The following is an 18,036-nucleotide window of genomic DNA, read 5'->3' on the forward strand; positions in this document are numbered from 1 at the left end:
CACAACTAGATGTTATAGCAGTCTCATATAAAAAAAATTGAACATTTTACGGCTAATCGTTTCTGAGTTATGCGAGATACATACGTACGTACAGACGTCACGAAAAATTCCCTTTTGAATCCATTTTACAATCCGTTTTGGAAAATGAGTCTTTTATTCTAATCCATAGAAACGTCACGCAGATACATACATATGTATGTACATATATATTCGAGAAGGGTCAAAATGGATATTTTCGTTGAAATATAACACCCCAAATTTTTTGAGATTACAATATCTCCTTTACTTCGTACAAGGTAGTAAAAAATGAAATTACCTTTCTATAATTAACTATAAGTAATGGTGATGAAATTGCTTACAAAAGAAGCCATTCAGCTCTTTTCTACAGGAATTTAAAACTTTCTGTTATGCCAACAGTTTTTGTTTTGATGATGCTTGATTCGTTGTCTAAATGAATGATATTCTTGTAATAAGGAAAAGACTCTGATGCATTTCAGATCTTTATTGGAAATATTATGACTGTCATGTAACAAGAAAGAGGTTCAATGCAACAATAAGTTATATATATACAGCTGACAGTATATGGTGTATATAACAATGCCATTCATCAAAATGGAAAATTAATCTTTATAAATACAAAGTTCTATGTTACCAGAGCACAGAACTTGTAGGAAACATTACTTATGCATTTTAAGTTTCCACTTAACTGCATACAAAAGTTAATATTACAGTGTCACTTAAATAAAAGAAAATTCAAGCTATAAGAAAAAGATACAAATATAAACAATGCACTCTTAATAAGCCTGGACATACTTCTCAGTTATACTCTCAACTAACTTCTCAGTTAGTTGAGAGTCATCACAAAAACAAATTGGTACAAGTATGTGTAGTATTTATGCAATGTTTATGTAACAAAATGACTTAGTTATGACAAATTTAAGCAATGAAACAAAAATCATGAACTTAAGAAACAGGCTGAAGATTCTAATGAGTCCTTTTTATCTTGGTTTCAGACAATCAGCCTGACCTGGCCAGCAGGAATTTTTACGGGAAGAGTCCATTAGATCTCGCGACTTTATCATCTCATGTACGTTCTTCTACATTTATACTTTTCCTTCCATTTCTTCATATGCAGTCTCTTTTCATTCATAATATAGATACAGATCAATTGAATACAGATTTATCAATTTTAGGCTGCATAATTTTAATTCTAAACATTAATTGAAAAATTATTGTAGACAATACACTAAGAAGGAGTATCTTCAATGGCTACAAAGGTTAAAAGCAAGGGATTCATTTATACAGTCTAAAAATTAATTATATCACAGCAAATGAAAGAAAAATACGCTGCTTCACACTGGTCTACTAAACCAAGAAACAAAACATATATTGTACTGAAAGTCCAAAAATAAAAAAAAATCACAATATTACACCATTAAAACGTTTAGTATTTGCTATTGTCGTATCGAAATTTATTTTGATTTCAGATAGAAAAGATAAAATGTTGAAAAAAGGAAAGATTCAGATAGGGGTAGTCATAGATGAAATATTTAAATTAGAAATTAATTAAATGAAATTTCAAACGTTATTTCTTTAATAGAAAAAAGTATCTTTGAAGAAGCAAATGAAATTACCAAATGAACTATTTATTCAAATATAAGTTTTAGTGTTATGTTCAAGAAATATCAGCAAGAAAAAATATTTTGAAAGCGATCTTCTCATAAACTGCATATAAAAATATATTATAGTTCAAATTTCGTTCTTCTTTAATGGAGAAAATCTGATAGTCGAAAAATCTCAATTTTTAATCACAGCAGATATTTCAGATTTCAACAGCATTTATAAAAAAAAAAAAAGAGAAGGAAGCACACGAAAGATATGAATTGCTAATATTTCTTCCATAAAAGGCTCATGTTTCATCTCTTTCCCTCTTTTGTTGGGGTAAAAAAGGAATCGGAAAAATTATGCAATATATTAATTTCAAAAGCTTTATATAATTGCATAAATTCTGAAAAAAAGAACGGAATCAAAGCATCTAAATGACATTATACCTAAGTTAGTGTGACTGATTAAAAATAGATGAAAAACTGGATTTGGAAAGCTTTGCTCAATACACACTTGCTCATCTGCTGGTTCAAAGCTAAAAAGAAGAATTGAGAAATACAAAAAAATAACACTACTCTAGCTGAAAAAAGAAATAACCATCGTAATGATAATTTTAACTTTTGGATCGTAATAATAGATTTCATTAAAATTAAAAAAATATTCCACTTCAAATAAAAATTTGCAGAACGCAGTTTTGAAAACTATTAATGTATAATTATTTTTATGTCTGAATAGTTTACGAAATAATTTCAGAAGATTTTTCATTATGTTTATGAATTCATTATGTTTATGAATGAATTGAATTTATGAATTCAGTTAATTTAAATACCATTTCAAGCAGAAATGATTAACACAATGTAATTATAAACAGGTACGAATGTATACTTATTTTTATGTATGAGTAACTGTTTTTGCGAAATAATTTTTGAAGATTTTTCATTATGCTACTATACAGTTTAGTTGAGATTTTGCTATGTTTGTATGTAGTTGAAAAATAACCGTAACTCTAACGTATTCCAAATTTTTTTATATAATTTTACTACCGAAGAATTTCTCAGATATATACCGAATTAATAAATACACATTCTGATATCAATTATTATTCATATATTGTTTATTTTGATGTTAGTAACTATATGAAAGGAAAAAGCAAAAACGTGGAATAATGCCTTCTGATCCTTGACTAAATATGTGAAGCCTTTGTAGTTAATTAATGGCGTTAGTAAATTTTGGAATTTACTTATTAAAAACTCTGTCTCTTTACAATACTTATTTCCAGCACAATCGATCTATTTACTTCAGCAATGCAATGATAAATTAATTTAAAATGATCTAATTAACATTAGATCAATGAATAAAGGAAACAAAATATAGGCCACACTTTATATCCATTACCTGCCTTTTTCTATTGACATGTACTAATTAAATTTAAGTTTATACTCCATGCTAACCAACTATATTACATTATTTCCTTTTCAAATCATAGTCAGAAAAAATACATGTCAGAAAGCTAATTTATAATACTGCTCACATAATTTACATTTCACAAGTGTAAACTGATATAAAAATAAAGTTGGCACTATCAGAATTTGTGTAAAGTAAGTATGCTTTATAAACCCCGCGCAGAAACTCAGCAAACATTAGATGGCTATCAGAATACTATTTAGCGCAATTAAAAATTAACATTTTAAGATAATTTCTTTCTACAACAAATAAATCCTAACAACTTCATAAACACTTGTTCTCTTCAGATTTAACTGGCCTAGCATATTCAAGCTCTTTTGGAATTTCGAATTTTATTTTCATTCTCAATGTAGCATTTGATGCCTAAGCATTGAATAAAGTACCTTTCTACCAGCTTTTCATTCCATTTCTCGAGAATAGAGCAGCATCTTTCGGGAGATTAAAAACCATTTCATCAGTTTTTGCCACCAGGCATCACAGAAACCAGCAACTGTCCCCGAGTGAAAGAGATGAGGTATAAAGCAACTTCCGAAAAATTTCTCTTTTCTCTTGGCACCAGAAAATTATTTAGGAAAATAAAATCGCAGTTATCCAGCTTGAAACTAAAGAATTCCAAGAAATACTGTTTCACTGGTCTGTCAAAGTCATAAAAATAGCCTTCTCATAACTTCCCGGACAACAAGCAGAATCAAAACAGATGCAGGCACACCAGTAACAGATGGCAAGCTACCCGAAGTACCATCCAGTGCTTCTTGACGTGGAATGGTCGTTCCTTCAACACCATTCTGCTGAAGTACAACATCTAGCTTCTCCGATCCATCTACGAGGTCTTCATCAACATATTCACCTTCTGTTGGACTGACAGTGGAGGACGCCATACCTGTTTCTGAATCTCCACCGACATAGATAGGCTTTGTGTCCCCAGATTTGAGAGATGCTTTGCTCAGATCTTCGTTACTCGCAGACTGTGACTGACAATCGAACCACCATACAGAGGTTGATCGAGGATAAGGTGGATCTGCATTGTCAACCTGAAAGTCAAGAAAGAACAGATCCTTTTAATCCATTTTTTAAATGATAATTTTAAAACAAAATTAGCATTTGAAAACTATCTTTTAGTTTATTCTAAAGCTAAAAGAGAATATGCAGATATTCATTATTCCAAATAATTATTAAATATTGCAATTTTAAGGTTTTAAAATATAATATGGGAAATTCAGATAAAGAACCATTTATATGTAGAATATCATTTATTGAAGAACATTTATTCTCACTGCATTAAGAAAATGCATTTTGTGGGAAAAAAAACTGTTAATGTGCCATATTTATTATGAGTAAAATTTTTCCTTTTCATTTATTCTCTTGTTCTTATATTTTTATTTAATTATTATTTCCTGCAAATCAACGACACACGTTTTCATTTGGCCATTCGTTACACTTTTCTCAGCGAGGTATAAACGCTGATAAACTTTTAAACAGCCAAATTCCATTTGGTTTTAAATTGAAGAAGATCACTGCTCATTGCAGATTTCAGACGTTTTTAGATCCAACGGTCTGTTCAACTCTTTTGCCATACTTCAAGTGGTGAAATTTACAGAATATTGTTATTGGTATGTTAATTAAGATTAAAAAAGTTGCAAAAAGGGATTGCATCATGCTTTTTTATATTTATTCTAAATCATCCAAAATTCATTACTGCAATTTGCAAGGGCTACTAGTTTTTCATTTATTACCGTAATACGCAAATAAAATTTACTAGATGTCAAACAGGAAAAATTTTAATATTTTGCTAGATATACTATATTCTGTTTAACAGTTTATTCATTTTTGGCTGAAGGGAGAATAAACTGCAATATACATGATCAATCTTTATTAATCCATTACAGGTTATCTTAATATAACTAAGACTTTTATAGAATAATCTCTATATTTAAAACATCTTGCAATGACACAACTAAAAACATTTTTATACGTAAGAAGAAAATTAATTTTTCTGTAAAGTTTCTGAGGGTAATGTATACAAAACATCATATTATAAAAATCTGTGGTGGTTGCAGTTATATAAATAAAATTCATTACATTATAGCGCAGATGAAATCATTTTGTTAGATTTCCCACTGTGACAAATATATCGACAATTCAATCTAATACAATTTCCATAAAATTGAAACTAAAATTTTTTTTTTTCTTGATAGCACTTTAGATACTTAGATGGAAAAAGAAAAACCGTTTTGACTCGCACATTCCATCTACTTTTTTCTCCTCATAATTTAGAAATTTCTGATATGTGACAGAAAAATTCAACGTATGCATAGATAGTCAAGCTTTTTCAACATATGATTTAGAACTTCTGATTTATGGTAACAATATCAAAGGTGTGAATGAGTAGGAGAAAAAACAACAGCATAGAGAATAAAATTTAGAATTGATTTCTTCAGATTAGAAATATTAGCACAACTATTCTTGCGCACTTTTTAATTTGCTAACATCTTCTTTTTACTCCTTTCTTCAGGAATGTTACACATTGCCTAATTTTTCACAGCTCGAACTTCAACAGATAAAATCAAATACGCAAATAAATACAGAAATTAGCTGGGAAAATCAAGAAACTCGGGAACAGAAGAAGCTTAATACGTCAGCAATAAAATGCCATTGGAATTCTTTATGATCAGATGCAGTTCTGATCTAAGAACATTCATCCTAATAGTTAGAATAGAACATTTATCCTAATTATAATAATAGTTTATTTGCTAAATACAGCACGAAAAGTAGCGTTGGATCCAAACATCAGGATGGTCTTTAACATTTTCTTCTAAAGTTACTTTAAAGTAGGTAAGATTTGTTATTTTGGGAAGAAGAAAGGGGAATAGGACCTTAGCCCCAGAACTTCTTTTCGGTTTAAATGGCTATAATTAAGCTCCAGGACATTATATTTCTCTGAAAAACATTTGAAAATGACAGGCTTCTAAATACCTGCATCTCTTTTCACAAATACTGCGTGCATAAATGAAAGTAAAATATTTCTCTGTTTCCTTTATTAACACGGAATATTTACTAAAATTTCCTGTCAACCGCTTTTATAATAGCAACTATTCTGTCCACAGCTTTGAATCACGCTATGTTTAATCAGTTGAATCAGGAAACGAGACCAGAACATATAAGAGCCAGTTTTTGAATGAATAAATCTGAAAAGTTTCCTCTTAAAAAAGCCTTTCTTGTTATTATGCTGTCTCAAAGGACATAACATTTCTTTGTTGATCACAGGATTTTCTTTTTATCAACCATTATTTTCATTTTTAAATAAAACATAACTTTATCATCAAGGAAGCGCTATTCGGATCTAAAAGTAGGTGCAGAAGAGATGGACAAAAATGACATTTATACTGCTGAATAAAAAAAGAGTCTGATGTTACCTTTTAAACAAAGTAAATGTAACTGTTTATTATAACTGGTATATTCTTTGGACTTGAATATACCAATTAATAAACAGCAGCAAGTTCAACTTAAAATCACATATTTTCATATAAATAAATGATACACACAACCCTAATTTCGCGTTTTGATGCTATGAATGCATCAGTCGCCCTTTTATGATCCCAATAAACTAGATAAGTGTAAAAATAGTACACGATACTTAAATAAAAAATAAGAGAGCTTTCTTCCTCCCCCTTACCGAGAAAGTTCTGTCGTTGAATCGGTAGTACACTTTTCCTTTGAAGAAATAGGTTTTCTGATTTACCCATTGCAAGGCGGCATCAATATTGTTGGGCAGACCTTCCCAGTTGCTAATTGACTGAGGGTATCGTGAACTGACCGGCGGCTCACTTCGACTATCAAACCGCCAGTAGTTACTACCTGTAATAAAAGTGGCAAAACTAGTTAGAAATAAAAATGGCACTTTTTTTTCAGATTTTTCAGTTATGGTTTATATTTTTATGACCAATGTAAAAGTTAATTTAAAAATTTTTCACTATTACTATTATTCAAAATATGAAGATAGAATTCTAAGTTATAGGGGAAATTAGTTCCTGAATACAATTTTTTGGCTAGTTTTTTTACTTTGAACAGAGCTTGTCCACTTTTATGGTTAGAAATATTGACATTGATATGTTTATCAATTCAGCCACAGAGAGAAATTTTAGTATTCTTATTACACAAAATTCTTATTACATAATAAATATTTTCATTACATTTTAGTATTCTTATTACATACATTATACATATCAGTTTAACTGGGAATTTAAGCGTTACTTCCACATTCAGAGAATTATCAATTCTGAAATCCTACATCGAAGAAGATACTGTGTTTATCGTACTTCTCCTTGGAGAGGTAGCGATATTTAACATTGAAGTATATGTGTTACTAGGAAAAACTATATACACAAAAAGTGTAATCGTAACTAAAAGTTTCTGCTGTTCTACATCGCAATCAGTATTTCCTAAGTTACCGACAACCTCCAGAAAAGCGTTGTTCCAAAGTTTGAAAAACAAAACAAAGTTTTTCATCCTAGAATAAGAGTATATTAGATCTGAATTATATCGTATTTGTATACACCAGGAGTTTTCATCCAGGAGGAAATTCCCTCTAAGGAGAAATTCCATAGTTTCCCGGGGGGGATGCAGCCAGCCTTTTACTTAGCTATTAAGCATTTAGTTTAAATTTATAAACTTTAAAAAGCTACTGTTATTTCAAGTTATTATTCAAGTTGTGGTATTGGCCAATATTTCTATGCTTTTTGTTGTTTAATTTATGAAACACGTTAGTAAATAATCTATACCTCAATAAACGTACATGTATATTTTTCAAGCTTGAAAAATAAGGTGAAATAATATTCTAACAATGGTGAAAGGAGGGGAGGGGAGGGGAGGTTAAGAACCACCAGTACATACTCTTTGACTGTATGCGCCGTTATTTCGGTTGACTTATTTTGCTACTTAAACAAGCTCAAATTAAATTTTTATCTTAATGTTTTTTGTCTGCTCAAACTTTCTATTCTATACTGAATGCAAAAATATACCTTTGAAACCCTCTTTGGTGAGAAGAAATAAATCTCAAGGTGTTTACAGGTAGATTCCTTATACATCAAATTTCTCTATTCTTTGTCCCTTGTAGTGCATTGGTTAAGTATCACTCGAAGTAACGTATTGATGTAACGCAACTTACATATGTTTTAGCTGTATGTTTGGTGACTAATTAACGAAGTATAATACATCTAATTTTTTTAAACTTTTATTTTCTCATCGTTCTTTAGAATTCAGACTATTTGAGAAAAGAACGTTGAACTGTATTTAAAATTTTATTTTAAAATTTAATTCAAAACAAAGTCTGAGGAATCGGAATTAAATTTTAGTCTGAATATGAAGTAATTCTGAGTATAGAAATTTTTTTAAACATTACCGTGGAATGTAGTACTGGACCGTATTCTGATGTTCCTTTCTTTAACAGTTTGAGTTAGAATCTTATACACTTCTCTGCTTTTTTTAGAAATCAGCAATTAATTATTAATGAATTACTTCCATAGAGAACTTAGTAAAAGATATCCCATAAGGAAGAAATACCTTCTTCACTGAGTTTCATTCGAGATGAAAATAAAGAGATTTTATCCTTTGATTTTACGTACAGCGATATTTTCTGCATGCTTTTTACAAACAACGATATTTTCTGCAGGCATGATCCTCGATTTAGATGCTACGGATAGTACGAATTTATGATGACACATGAAACTGCAGGCATAGCATACATATCATATTTCTGAAACAATAATTCAAAGAAATTTCAACTGTTATATTTAATTCATCTGAGAAAATCAATACTTTTATTCTGAAGGACTGTTGCAAAACTGCAACGTGTGCTTAAGTTATTTGCTAGATGACAGATCAAAAAGGAGGAAGGAATTATAAGGAAAGCTTTCTTCCATGTGATTCCCCAGATTTCAAGCCATTACTTGTATTCACTCATTCACTCAGGTTTAGATGTATATTATTTTCCTTGTTAATAAACTTATACTTGGACAATGTGCTGTGTAGACATCATTAGTGCTATCATCGGGAATAGCTCAAGACATATAGCTGTTATTTGTTAATAAATAGCACATTTTCAGATACTTGTTCCTCAACTTATTTTCGTATATGTTACTTTTTGTATTCATTAATTGTGTTACGAATGCGAATCTTCACTGAATTCATGTCGTTATTCGTAAGTCGCAATCGTTGAGCAAATTGCTTCAATGTAATATGGAATATAATTCAGATTTGGAGCATTATAGTCAGCCATTTTTGTTAATTGAAGGGTAGCTGAGAGTAAATTCACACGCCGGCATAAACGCTGTAAATACTTTAGGCTCAAACTGCACTGCTCGATATTAAGCCTCGGTGTGAAGCATCTGTAATAAATGAATGAAAAATCCAGAGGAACTAAACAATCTCTATTTTGTAAATTTTGTAGCTCGCTGGTATCACCCCAAAACACGCAAGTTAATCCTCGCTAATCTCCCTTTGAATGTAGGAATTATTCACCTTCCTGGATAATGGTGTTTTTTATTAAAAGATTTCAAAACAGACTGAAGATTGGCTTTCGCAGGAAGGGAAGTTAAATTCTTGCAAAGAAAATTCTGTAAAGTGAATTCGCATTGTCTTGTGACTGATTATTAATTAGCTGATATCCACTTTTAATTAGAACGAATATTTTTCAAGAAGTTTATACAAGTGGCCGTTATGATGCTTAAAACATTATATGAACACGTTTACTAACCATCGTTGCCTTATGGTGCAGTTTATAATTCGCAAAGACTCAGGACTGGAATATTTCAAAGCGCGTTATCGATTCCAAAGAGATAAAAATAACTTATATTTCACTTTCCAGCTACAAAATGGTTTCGTTACCTTTGAAAAAGTAGGTCTTGCCATTCCCGCTCCAGACGAAAGCCGCATCAATGTCATTCGGTATGCCTTCGAACCCAACTGATATTTCTTTCGGATATCCCGAATCCATTTTCTTGTTTCGGAACCTCCAATACTGATTTTTCTGAAATAACACAGAAAGCAGAATTTTAACAGAGGAAACTGTAACTTTTCGCGCTAAAACAAAGCAAGCTTTATCCTGCATTTGGATGCCAGCCAGTTAAGTGTTTTTGGCGACTGTCCAGTTAAACAAAGAGAGCGATTAAAATCTAATGTGTACGTAACTATTCGGAATTTCCTAACGTAGAAACTGTTCATATTAACTTGGATTAATATTTCCAAATTTTTACAGCTTTTTGATCTAAATCTGTTTATTCCAAACAGAATAGAATTTTGATATATATATCGCAGAATTTTAATGTTTTATAACATTTATAACAGATAAAACAAATAAATAAATTGAAAATAAAAAGAAAAAGAAAGGGTGAGAATAAACATGATAAGATATAATAACTTGAGTAATTAACAAAGCGCGATAAGATCAGATTTTTATAGAATTATGCTAAATATTTTAATAAAAAGCTGTACAGATTAATGTTACAATTTTTAGGCAGAAATTTGAGTACTGAGGTCTGTTTACAAACTTCTAACTTCTTAGACAAATTAATAGATTAAACTAATGATTTAATTCTGAAATAAAAGATACAAATTATATATACTGCTGCATAAAATTGATAAATCCTGAGATCTTTTAAGCCTTTTCTCTTCCTACGTACTATTTTATGCAACGATTTGCGAAAAAAACGTAAATGGAAACATCCTTTATAGTAAATTAAAAAGAAAAAAAAAAGCTATCTTATCTCTAAAAGTTTTCTATATTTTACTTTTATTTCTCATTAGCTACAAAGTGGGGACAAAAAAAAATCTGTTACTTATTTCTTTATGCAATACTTACTCTACTCACTTACACCCAGTTATATTTTATCTGGGAACTTAAACCTAGAATTACGATTACAATACAGCACGGTATGCATCAAATTATGTAATCTATGACATCAAAATGTTGCCCAAACCTTAAAAAAGAATGTTTTGCCATTTGTCCACGTTAAAGCAGCATCCAAATTGCCCGGTAAACCAGACCAGTCTTCAGATATTTTTCGGGGATATCCGTCAGCAATTCCTGTCTGAAGTATTTCCCAGTAATAATCACCTAAGAAAGAAAAAGTTATTAATAAAAAATTAGAAATGGATTTCACTTTCCAAAGAATATCCGCACAAAAATCTACTGACCAAAATGGGAAAAGAAATAAAACTGATATGATTAAAGAAAGACTATAAAGTCTTAAGTGTAATTTGAAAGTTTTTGACTAGTCATCAGCAAAGTTATATTCACCTTTGAAAACATAGGTCCTTCCATCTTCAGTTTTAGTTGCGGCATCAAATGAAGGATCTTGGCATAAATCTGGTGATCCACTAATGTCAGGTGTCAATCTCGGCTTATATCCGGGGGTTGGAGATGGAGATTCTTTCCTAGGTCGACCTGTGTACGGGAAAAAGTCAGAATAGGCAAGCATGTTGTATTGTTAAATATTGCTGCTCTTCAGTTCTATACGAATTTATTTAAGGTGTGGTGTGGTGTATTTAATTATGGCAAAGCACACTAGGGCTATCTGCCTAAGGGGAGGGATGCCTTTCGTGGAGGACTTTCTAAGGGAAACTGGCTCGTATACACGTTACACATGGGGAAAACCACGAAAAACGCCCATGCAGCCAGCCCGTTCGCGGGACTCGAACCTCGGACCGAACTACCAGTGTTCAGCGACTTTACCGCTCGGCCGCTGGTGGGCCGAATTTATTTAAGACAAGATAATAAAAGTGACCATGTACATAATGAGATTAAAAATGGGTTTAGTTCTATGAAAAAGTACTTAAAAACAAGGACTTCGTAATTCAATACACATTTTAGCTCAGAAACCTTTTATTGAAAGATTTAAAATTTTATTTTTTATTACTTTACTTTTTATTTCAATTCAGAAAGATTAAAATCAATTAATTTCAAAGACATGTGTTAAAATCAAATCAAGAATATCGATCAAAGCATAGATTTTGATAATCGCAGTTTTCAAAATTTGGATTTAATTTCAAGACTTTAATTTAACAGTACTTGCAAAGAATTATTTTGAAATATTTTTTATTACGGAAATGTAAGACAGTTCACAGGAGGAGAAATATCTTTTTCTTCCTTACCTTATCCATTCAGTTGATTAAAAAAAATGAATAGGTAAGATCGATTGATATGCAAATTCTGAATAATTGGAAGACATCATTAAATTTTGCTCTACTATCAGATTAATTAATATCGATCAATAATTTACATTGACATGTTTATGATGAAGTATTTAAATTTTAAAGCAGACAAAATTAAAAAATAACACATCATGCTTTACACAACAATAGAGAAATTTTCTCTTAGTGGGAAAAAAAACGGAGTTTCGTTAACACATTTTCTTATAAAATATAACAAATAAAATTTATGAAAGAATTTTCTGAAAAATATTTTAATTTTAATTAAATCAGTGGTAAGAAAACCAAGAAGCCTTCCACTACGTAATGTGAAAACTTCGATTATCTTTCAAAATTGATATACCATCTAAGATTGATATACCATCCATATTCTACCATTGCTAGCAAACAATTCCTTCTCTCTCAACCGGTAAATGCATCATTGAAATGACAAATAATGTGTCCACATTGATTAATTTAAATGATTTTTTTGTCGTGGCAGAGTGGTATACAAACTGAATTTTAAACCTGGAATGAAAGAACGGCCAATTTTTACACTTTCGGGAATATGTATAATATCAGTTGCAAGTATGGCATACTATAAATAAGTCGATCTTGAAATATTTCATCAAAGAATCATCCATCTAAAAACGAGGAGTTCATATAACTTCATTTAATTACTATTATTATTTTCTATATTATAATTTCAATCTCCTTTCCGCTAAAATTATCGAAAATAATTCAACTTCTTTGAAAGTTTTGACCGTTACATAAGACTTTTTATTTCAGTTAATGATTGTAATTCCATTCATTCTTCCATTTAAATGTTACACAGTCTTGCCACTTTTTTATCAACACATGAGATTAAGCTTTTTTACAAAATTCTAAGATGTTGTAATATTAAATAAATGAATAATTTTACTATAACAATATTTCAGGCTGTTTTGGAATTAAACTCATTTTTTTTGTTACTCTTTAGAAAGAGTTAAGATTCGCAGGAGTATTTTAGTTTATATTGCTTTCCTAAATATGCGCATTCAATTTCCTTTAAGATAATTTATATCTATAATCTTGGAGTAAATTTTATCTGCCAAGTTGGAGAAATTCTTTCCCATCGAAGGTATACCTAAATCTTGTAAAAAAAGAAGGTAATCTACTTACTATTCAGTGCGAGACACATGCAAACACATGTGTTTAATGGACGAGAGTATGCTGTATATAACATTTATACATTTAATGTTAGCGTGTTTTCATTTTTCTTGCAACATTAAGTAAAAACAACATCTGAAGAAAGCGGGGGCGTAGCTCAGATGGTAGACCGCTCGCTTAGCATACGAGAGGTACTGGGATCGATACCTAGAGCCTTCATCCCTTTTTTCCCCTCTCACCTGAATAAAGCATACTTAAAATATATACATTAATATACTATTTTACCATAGTAAATTCTTTGATAAGTGCTAAGTTTTACCTCCATGGGGCTTAAGCCTTAGATGGCCATCCGTATTCCGTATAACCCACCTTTAATTCTCCATTAAATATGTGTCATAGAAAATGTGATATATTTTTAGAAGATGGCTAGCATAACAACATTTCAGTAGTCAAGTCTAAAAGGATTAATTACTTAAGGCAAAGCAGAAAAAGCTATATGTTTAACAGAAGGAAGGCCTTCATAAACGATTTCCTTAAAGATATTGGCTTGTGTTCATGTTAGGAAACAAGGTGATGATAAAGAAAACTCCATGCAGCTGTTTCAGTCATCGGGAACTAAATGAGAGATAAAATGAAAATATTTCTTCGCTTTAGTCACTCGACCATTTGACAGTCTGAAGACCATCATGATAGCGGAACCCAAATCACTTTTAAAGATTTATTTCATACTAATCTTTGAAAACTATTAGGAAAGATCAAAATACATTTGAATCAGTATTTAGAATCAATTCATTAGATCTTTGTTCTTCATTAATCATTACGCACAGTTTCGACATAGACTAAAAGTAAATGAGACATTTTCAAAGTTTACCATAATTTTGTTACGCATTACGCGGAAAGGAATTATGCGAAGAGCATTTTAAAATAAGATTTGCTCAATTAGAATTATAACCAATTCATTCAAATGTAATTTCTAATACACTCCAGTCTGCATACTTTATACCAGTGGTCTCAAACTGACGGGACGCGGGGCCTCCGAAGACATTTCAATTAAGTATTTGTTACAAATACAGTGTTACAATGTATCCAAGGTTTTAGCTATTTGAAGTCGGAGTTTATATTGTTTTAGCAAACATAAATAGTGCATCAAAAATCTATAACTATAGCTAATTTACAATATGATAAAAATCTTATTCAGAGATTTAAAAATACAGATTTTATTATTTTTTTATTCACACTTGTCAAAAATAAATAATTTCAGTTACGAATGTTTTCCCTAAAAATATTACTTTATTGGGAATACATTTATATATAAACAGATTTTTTTTCACAGTTGAAAATTAATAAGAAAAGAACCCGATTGACCGATGAGCATGTGCAATCTATGAAGATAATTTCTTTCCAAGGTTACAAACTTTACGAGAAAAGAAACGCCAACAATTGTAAAGCTGTTGTAAGAAATAAAGAAGTTTTAAATTACTTACTACAGTATTTATTTTAATTTATGCGTCAAAGAGAAATTTAATAATTAAGACAAAGAGACTAGGTTATTATTATTTATTCTTAAGATTTGTCGCATAGTAAATTTTCTGTGGAAACTTAGAAAGTTTTCATAATTTCTTCATCTTTAGTTTAAATTAAAGTTATTTAACGATTATTTAAACAAGTTGTGATTATTTGATAGAAATGTCATTCTAAGAATTCAGCATTTAGTTTTCAATATATTTGAATTACAAAGTGTAACCAACAAAAATGTCTTATAGGTATCAAACTTAAATTTCAGTTAAAAATAAATATAAATTTGAATTTTTTGTGTTTTGCGATATTATGTATATTTTGATAAATATTTAATAATATTTAACTTTATAAAATATATTTCTCTTTTATTAATATAATTTTTCATTTTATAAAAAAATTAGTACGTCAGCTGTTCTTAGATTATGTATTTCGTCAGCATGCAGTTTCAGTCTGAGCCCGCTGTTTTATACGACGATACATTCCAAGTTTTACGAAGAGATATTCGAAGATGAAATCAGCATACGTACCATATAAAGCTTGAATGCCCAGAATATCATCTTCATCCAGTGTAAAAGAAGGTTCGTAACCTCTGTAAAAAGGAGCCATCAGAGATGACTTTACGTCTGAGTGAGACAAACCTAAAGAATGACCGAATTCATGGGCAGCTACTTGGAATAGATTCGTTCCTAATTAGAAAGAAAATAAACAATTATTAAAAGTTTATCTAATTCAAAGATTTCTCAAAATTTATTTAACTTGCTCCATGTGTTAAATCATATTCCATTTCTTAAAGTAACAATATTACTACGTCTTCACATTATTTAAATGTTAATGAAATTCGGATTACTCAAACGAATCGCGAATGCTTAAATAACGGGTATACCATTAAGGAACAATATTACGTAAAAATAAATAATCCTGTCAGTAACTCTGATAAATTGCACAACCATTTGGTTTACAAGCGCATGTAACAGGACAGATAAAATTCATTGTTCTAAATGAACTGAAAAAAGTGGATTCAATACACTCCTTATTTAACGGCAGGTGCCATTAGCCACGAATAATAAACGTGAAATGTTCTGAAATTATCATTACCTTATATTGCTTGTTAATATTTTTATTGATTCAAGTTGAAAGTCGTCGAAAAGTAAAAAATATCAGTTTTTCTACATGGGTGATAACCAAGAATGCGTAGAAATATTTAATTCATAAATGGACTTAAAATATAAAATGAGTGTATCATTATGAAACAAAATTGCAAAGATGTGATTAGCAAGTGTATTGCCATTATTTGTCCAAAATCATATAGTACCGTAATATTGGTTGATGGTCCATTTTTCTTCGTCATCGAAGTGGGCGTCACCTCCATATTGCGGAAAGAATGCGTGGGCCAGAGTTCGACCAGGTCCATCAAACCTCTCCCCATCGCCGTGTTCACCTTCCTCGAATCGAACGTCGATATGAACTCGACCTTTGTCATTATGGATGAATTTCAGGTTAGTTACATCGCTCCACACCTGAAAAGGAAATTGAGAACACTCTTTTCTAATACAATCAATAAATTAATAAATTAAAAAACACACCTTCAAAGCTTTACACTCTGATGCAAAATAACAACATGCTCACATTCTAAATAACATTAAGATATCTTATTATTTATTCAGATTTCTGAAGTTTCTTTCGTTATGCGCACAACCAATCAAATATTTAAAAGCAATAACATCATTTGGAAGTATTCTGTGTGTGTGGGGGAAAGATTGTTTTGCTTTGGTTTTTTAAAGGTACTTTCTCAGTATTGAAGAGCTCATCAGACCAAAGGTTAGACCAAACATATTCAAAAAAGAAATTCAGGACAAGGAAGCTAGTCTTAATAACTGCCCAAATAGCTTGTCATTCAGATTTCAAACTAAATAATTTGAAATTCACTTTAAAAGCAGAGAAGATTTTAATTAATCTTTCTGTACGAAAGAAGTTCAGTGATGACATAATATTTAATTGAGATGATTTGTGAATTAGTAATTCAAATTGTAAATACTAGTTTTTTTTTAACCACGATTTTATAATAAACAAAACATAAGTGGTTTATTGATTTCAGTAACATGACATCCCGATAACAAAGCATTTAAGTCTGCCCTCGACTAAAATAGTTGAACCTCACAGAACGGCGAGAAGAATGTAAAAATTAACAACTGAAATTACGAAGTCGTACTTTAAAGTTTTTCTCTCCAAACAAATCCTTCTCTTTCTCCTGCCTTTTAGTTACTACGGTAGCAAAGCTCTTCTGTAGTTATTCCTTTTCTATTCGCTCAGTGTAATCACGGCCCGTGCGGCAGTCAGTGCTGCAGAATTTAGGGGCGGAAAATGTTTTTAAAATTTAGGAAGGCACCGAGTAGCAGAATTTAGGATTCGCAGAGATTGCACCGAGCGGCAAAATGCGTAGCGGAGGCTTTGCTTATATAGTTGAAGGGTTTTTTAAACGGAATTTCCGTGGTTTTCTCCATATGTAACGAGAATGCGAATCATTTTGGCTCAGATAATTCTCCTCTGAAGATAACCTTTCGAAGACAGATACCTCTTAAAGGTTCTGTCGAAATAAATAACATTAATATACGCCCCCTCCCAATGTTCGGTAAGTTGGTTCCTTAGAGATTAGTGGATGTTTAAGTTTCACTGATAACTCATACTCCGAAATCTAAAGATTTCTTTTATGATCACCATTGATAAAAATCGCTGTTGTAACTTTTAAATTAATCAAAATTTAAACTTATATTGGCATGAGCTGTATAAAAACATTCAGTTCATTTTCATAGAATCTAACATAACCTATCTAAGTCAAGCAGAAAAATAATATTGAAATTATTTCATTCGGAATGCTTTCTTACATTCGGATATGATGTAGCAGACAAGTACGTCTGCTTTTAAGGAAGGGATGGAGGACATTCAAGGGAAAACTGGTTCGTATTCACGTTTCGTATGGGTAAAACCATGAAAACGCTCCTGCAGACGCTGCCTTTTCGCCAGCGTTTTAACCTGAGTCAAACTATCAGTGTTCAGCGGTCTTATTCATTATCTACTGGTTGTCTCTTACGTATGCTATTACCTGTGTTATACTGAAAA

General features: G+C 30.8%; 1 protein-coding gene across 1 annotated transcript in view; it reads right to left on the bottom strand.

The window, feature by feature from the left end:
• Positions 1-487: 487 nt before the first annotated feature.
• Positions 488-18,036, bottom strand: part of LOC118205650 (macrophage metalloelastase-like) — a 79,477-nt gene continuing 61,928 nt past the window's right edge. Inside the window, exons 5-11 of the mRNA XM_085815543.1 lie at positions 16,232-16,436; positions 15,447-15,605; positions 11,363-11,509; positions 11,043-11,179; positions 9,952-10,093; positions 6,743-6,924; positions 488-4,100 (exon numbers count right to left, since the gene is read on the bottom strand). Coding sequence (XP_085671669.1) covers positions 3,714-4,100; positions 6,743-6,924; positions 9,952-10,093; positions 11,043-11,179; positions 11,363-11,509; positions 15,447-15,605; positions 16,232-16,436 — 1,359 coding nt within the window. The 3' untranslated portion in view covers positions 488-3,713. The remainder of the gene's footprint in view (positions 4,101-6,742; positions 6,925-9,951; positions 10,094-11,042; positions 11,180-11,362; positions 11,510-15,446; positions 15,606-16,231; positions 16,437-18,036) is intronic.

Source organism: Stegodyphus dumicola, chromosome 4 (genome assembly GCF_044657685.1).
Source record: "Stegodyphus dumicola isolate Sdum_Otavi_A_Nest chromosome 4, ASM4465768v1".
NCBI lineage: Eukaryota > Metazoa > Arthropoda > Arachnida > Araneae > Eresidae > Stegodyphus > Stegodyphus dumicola.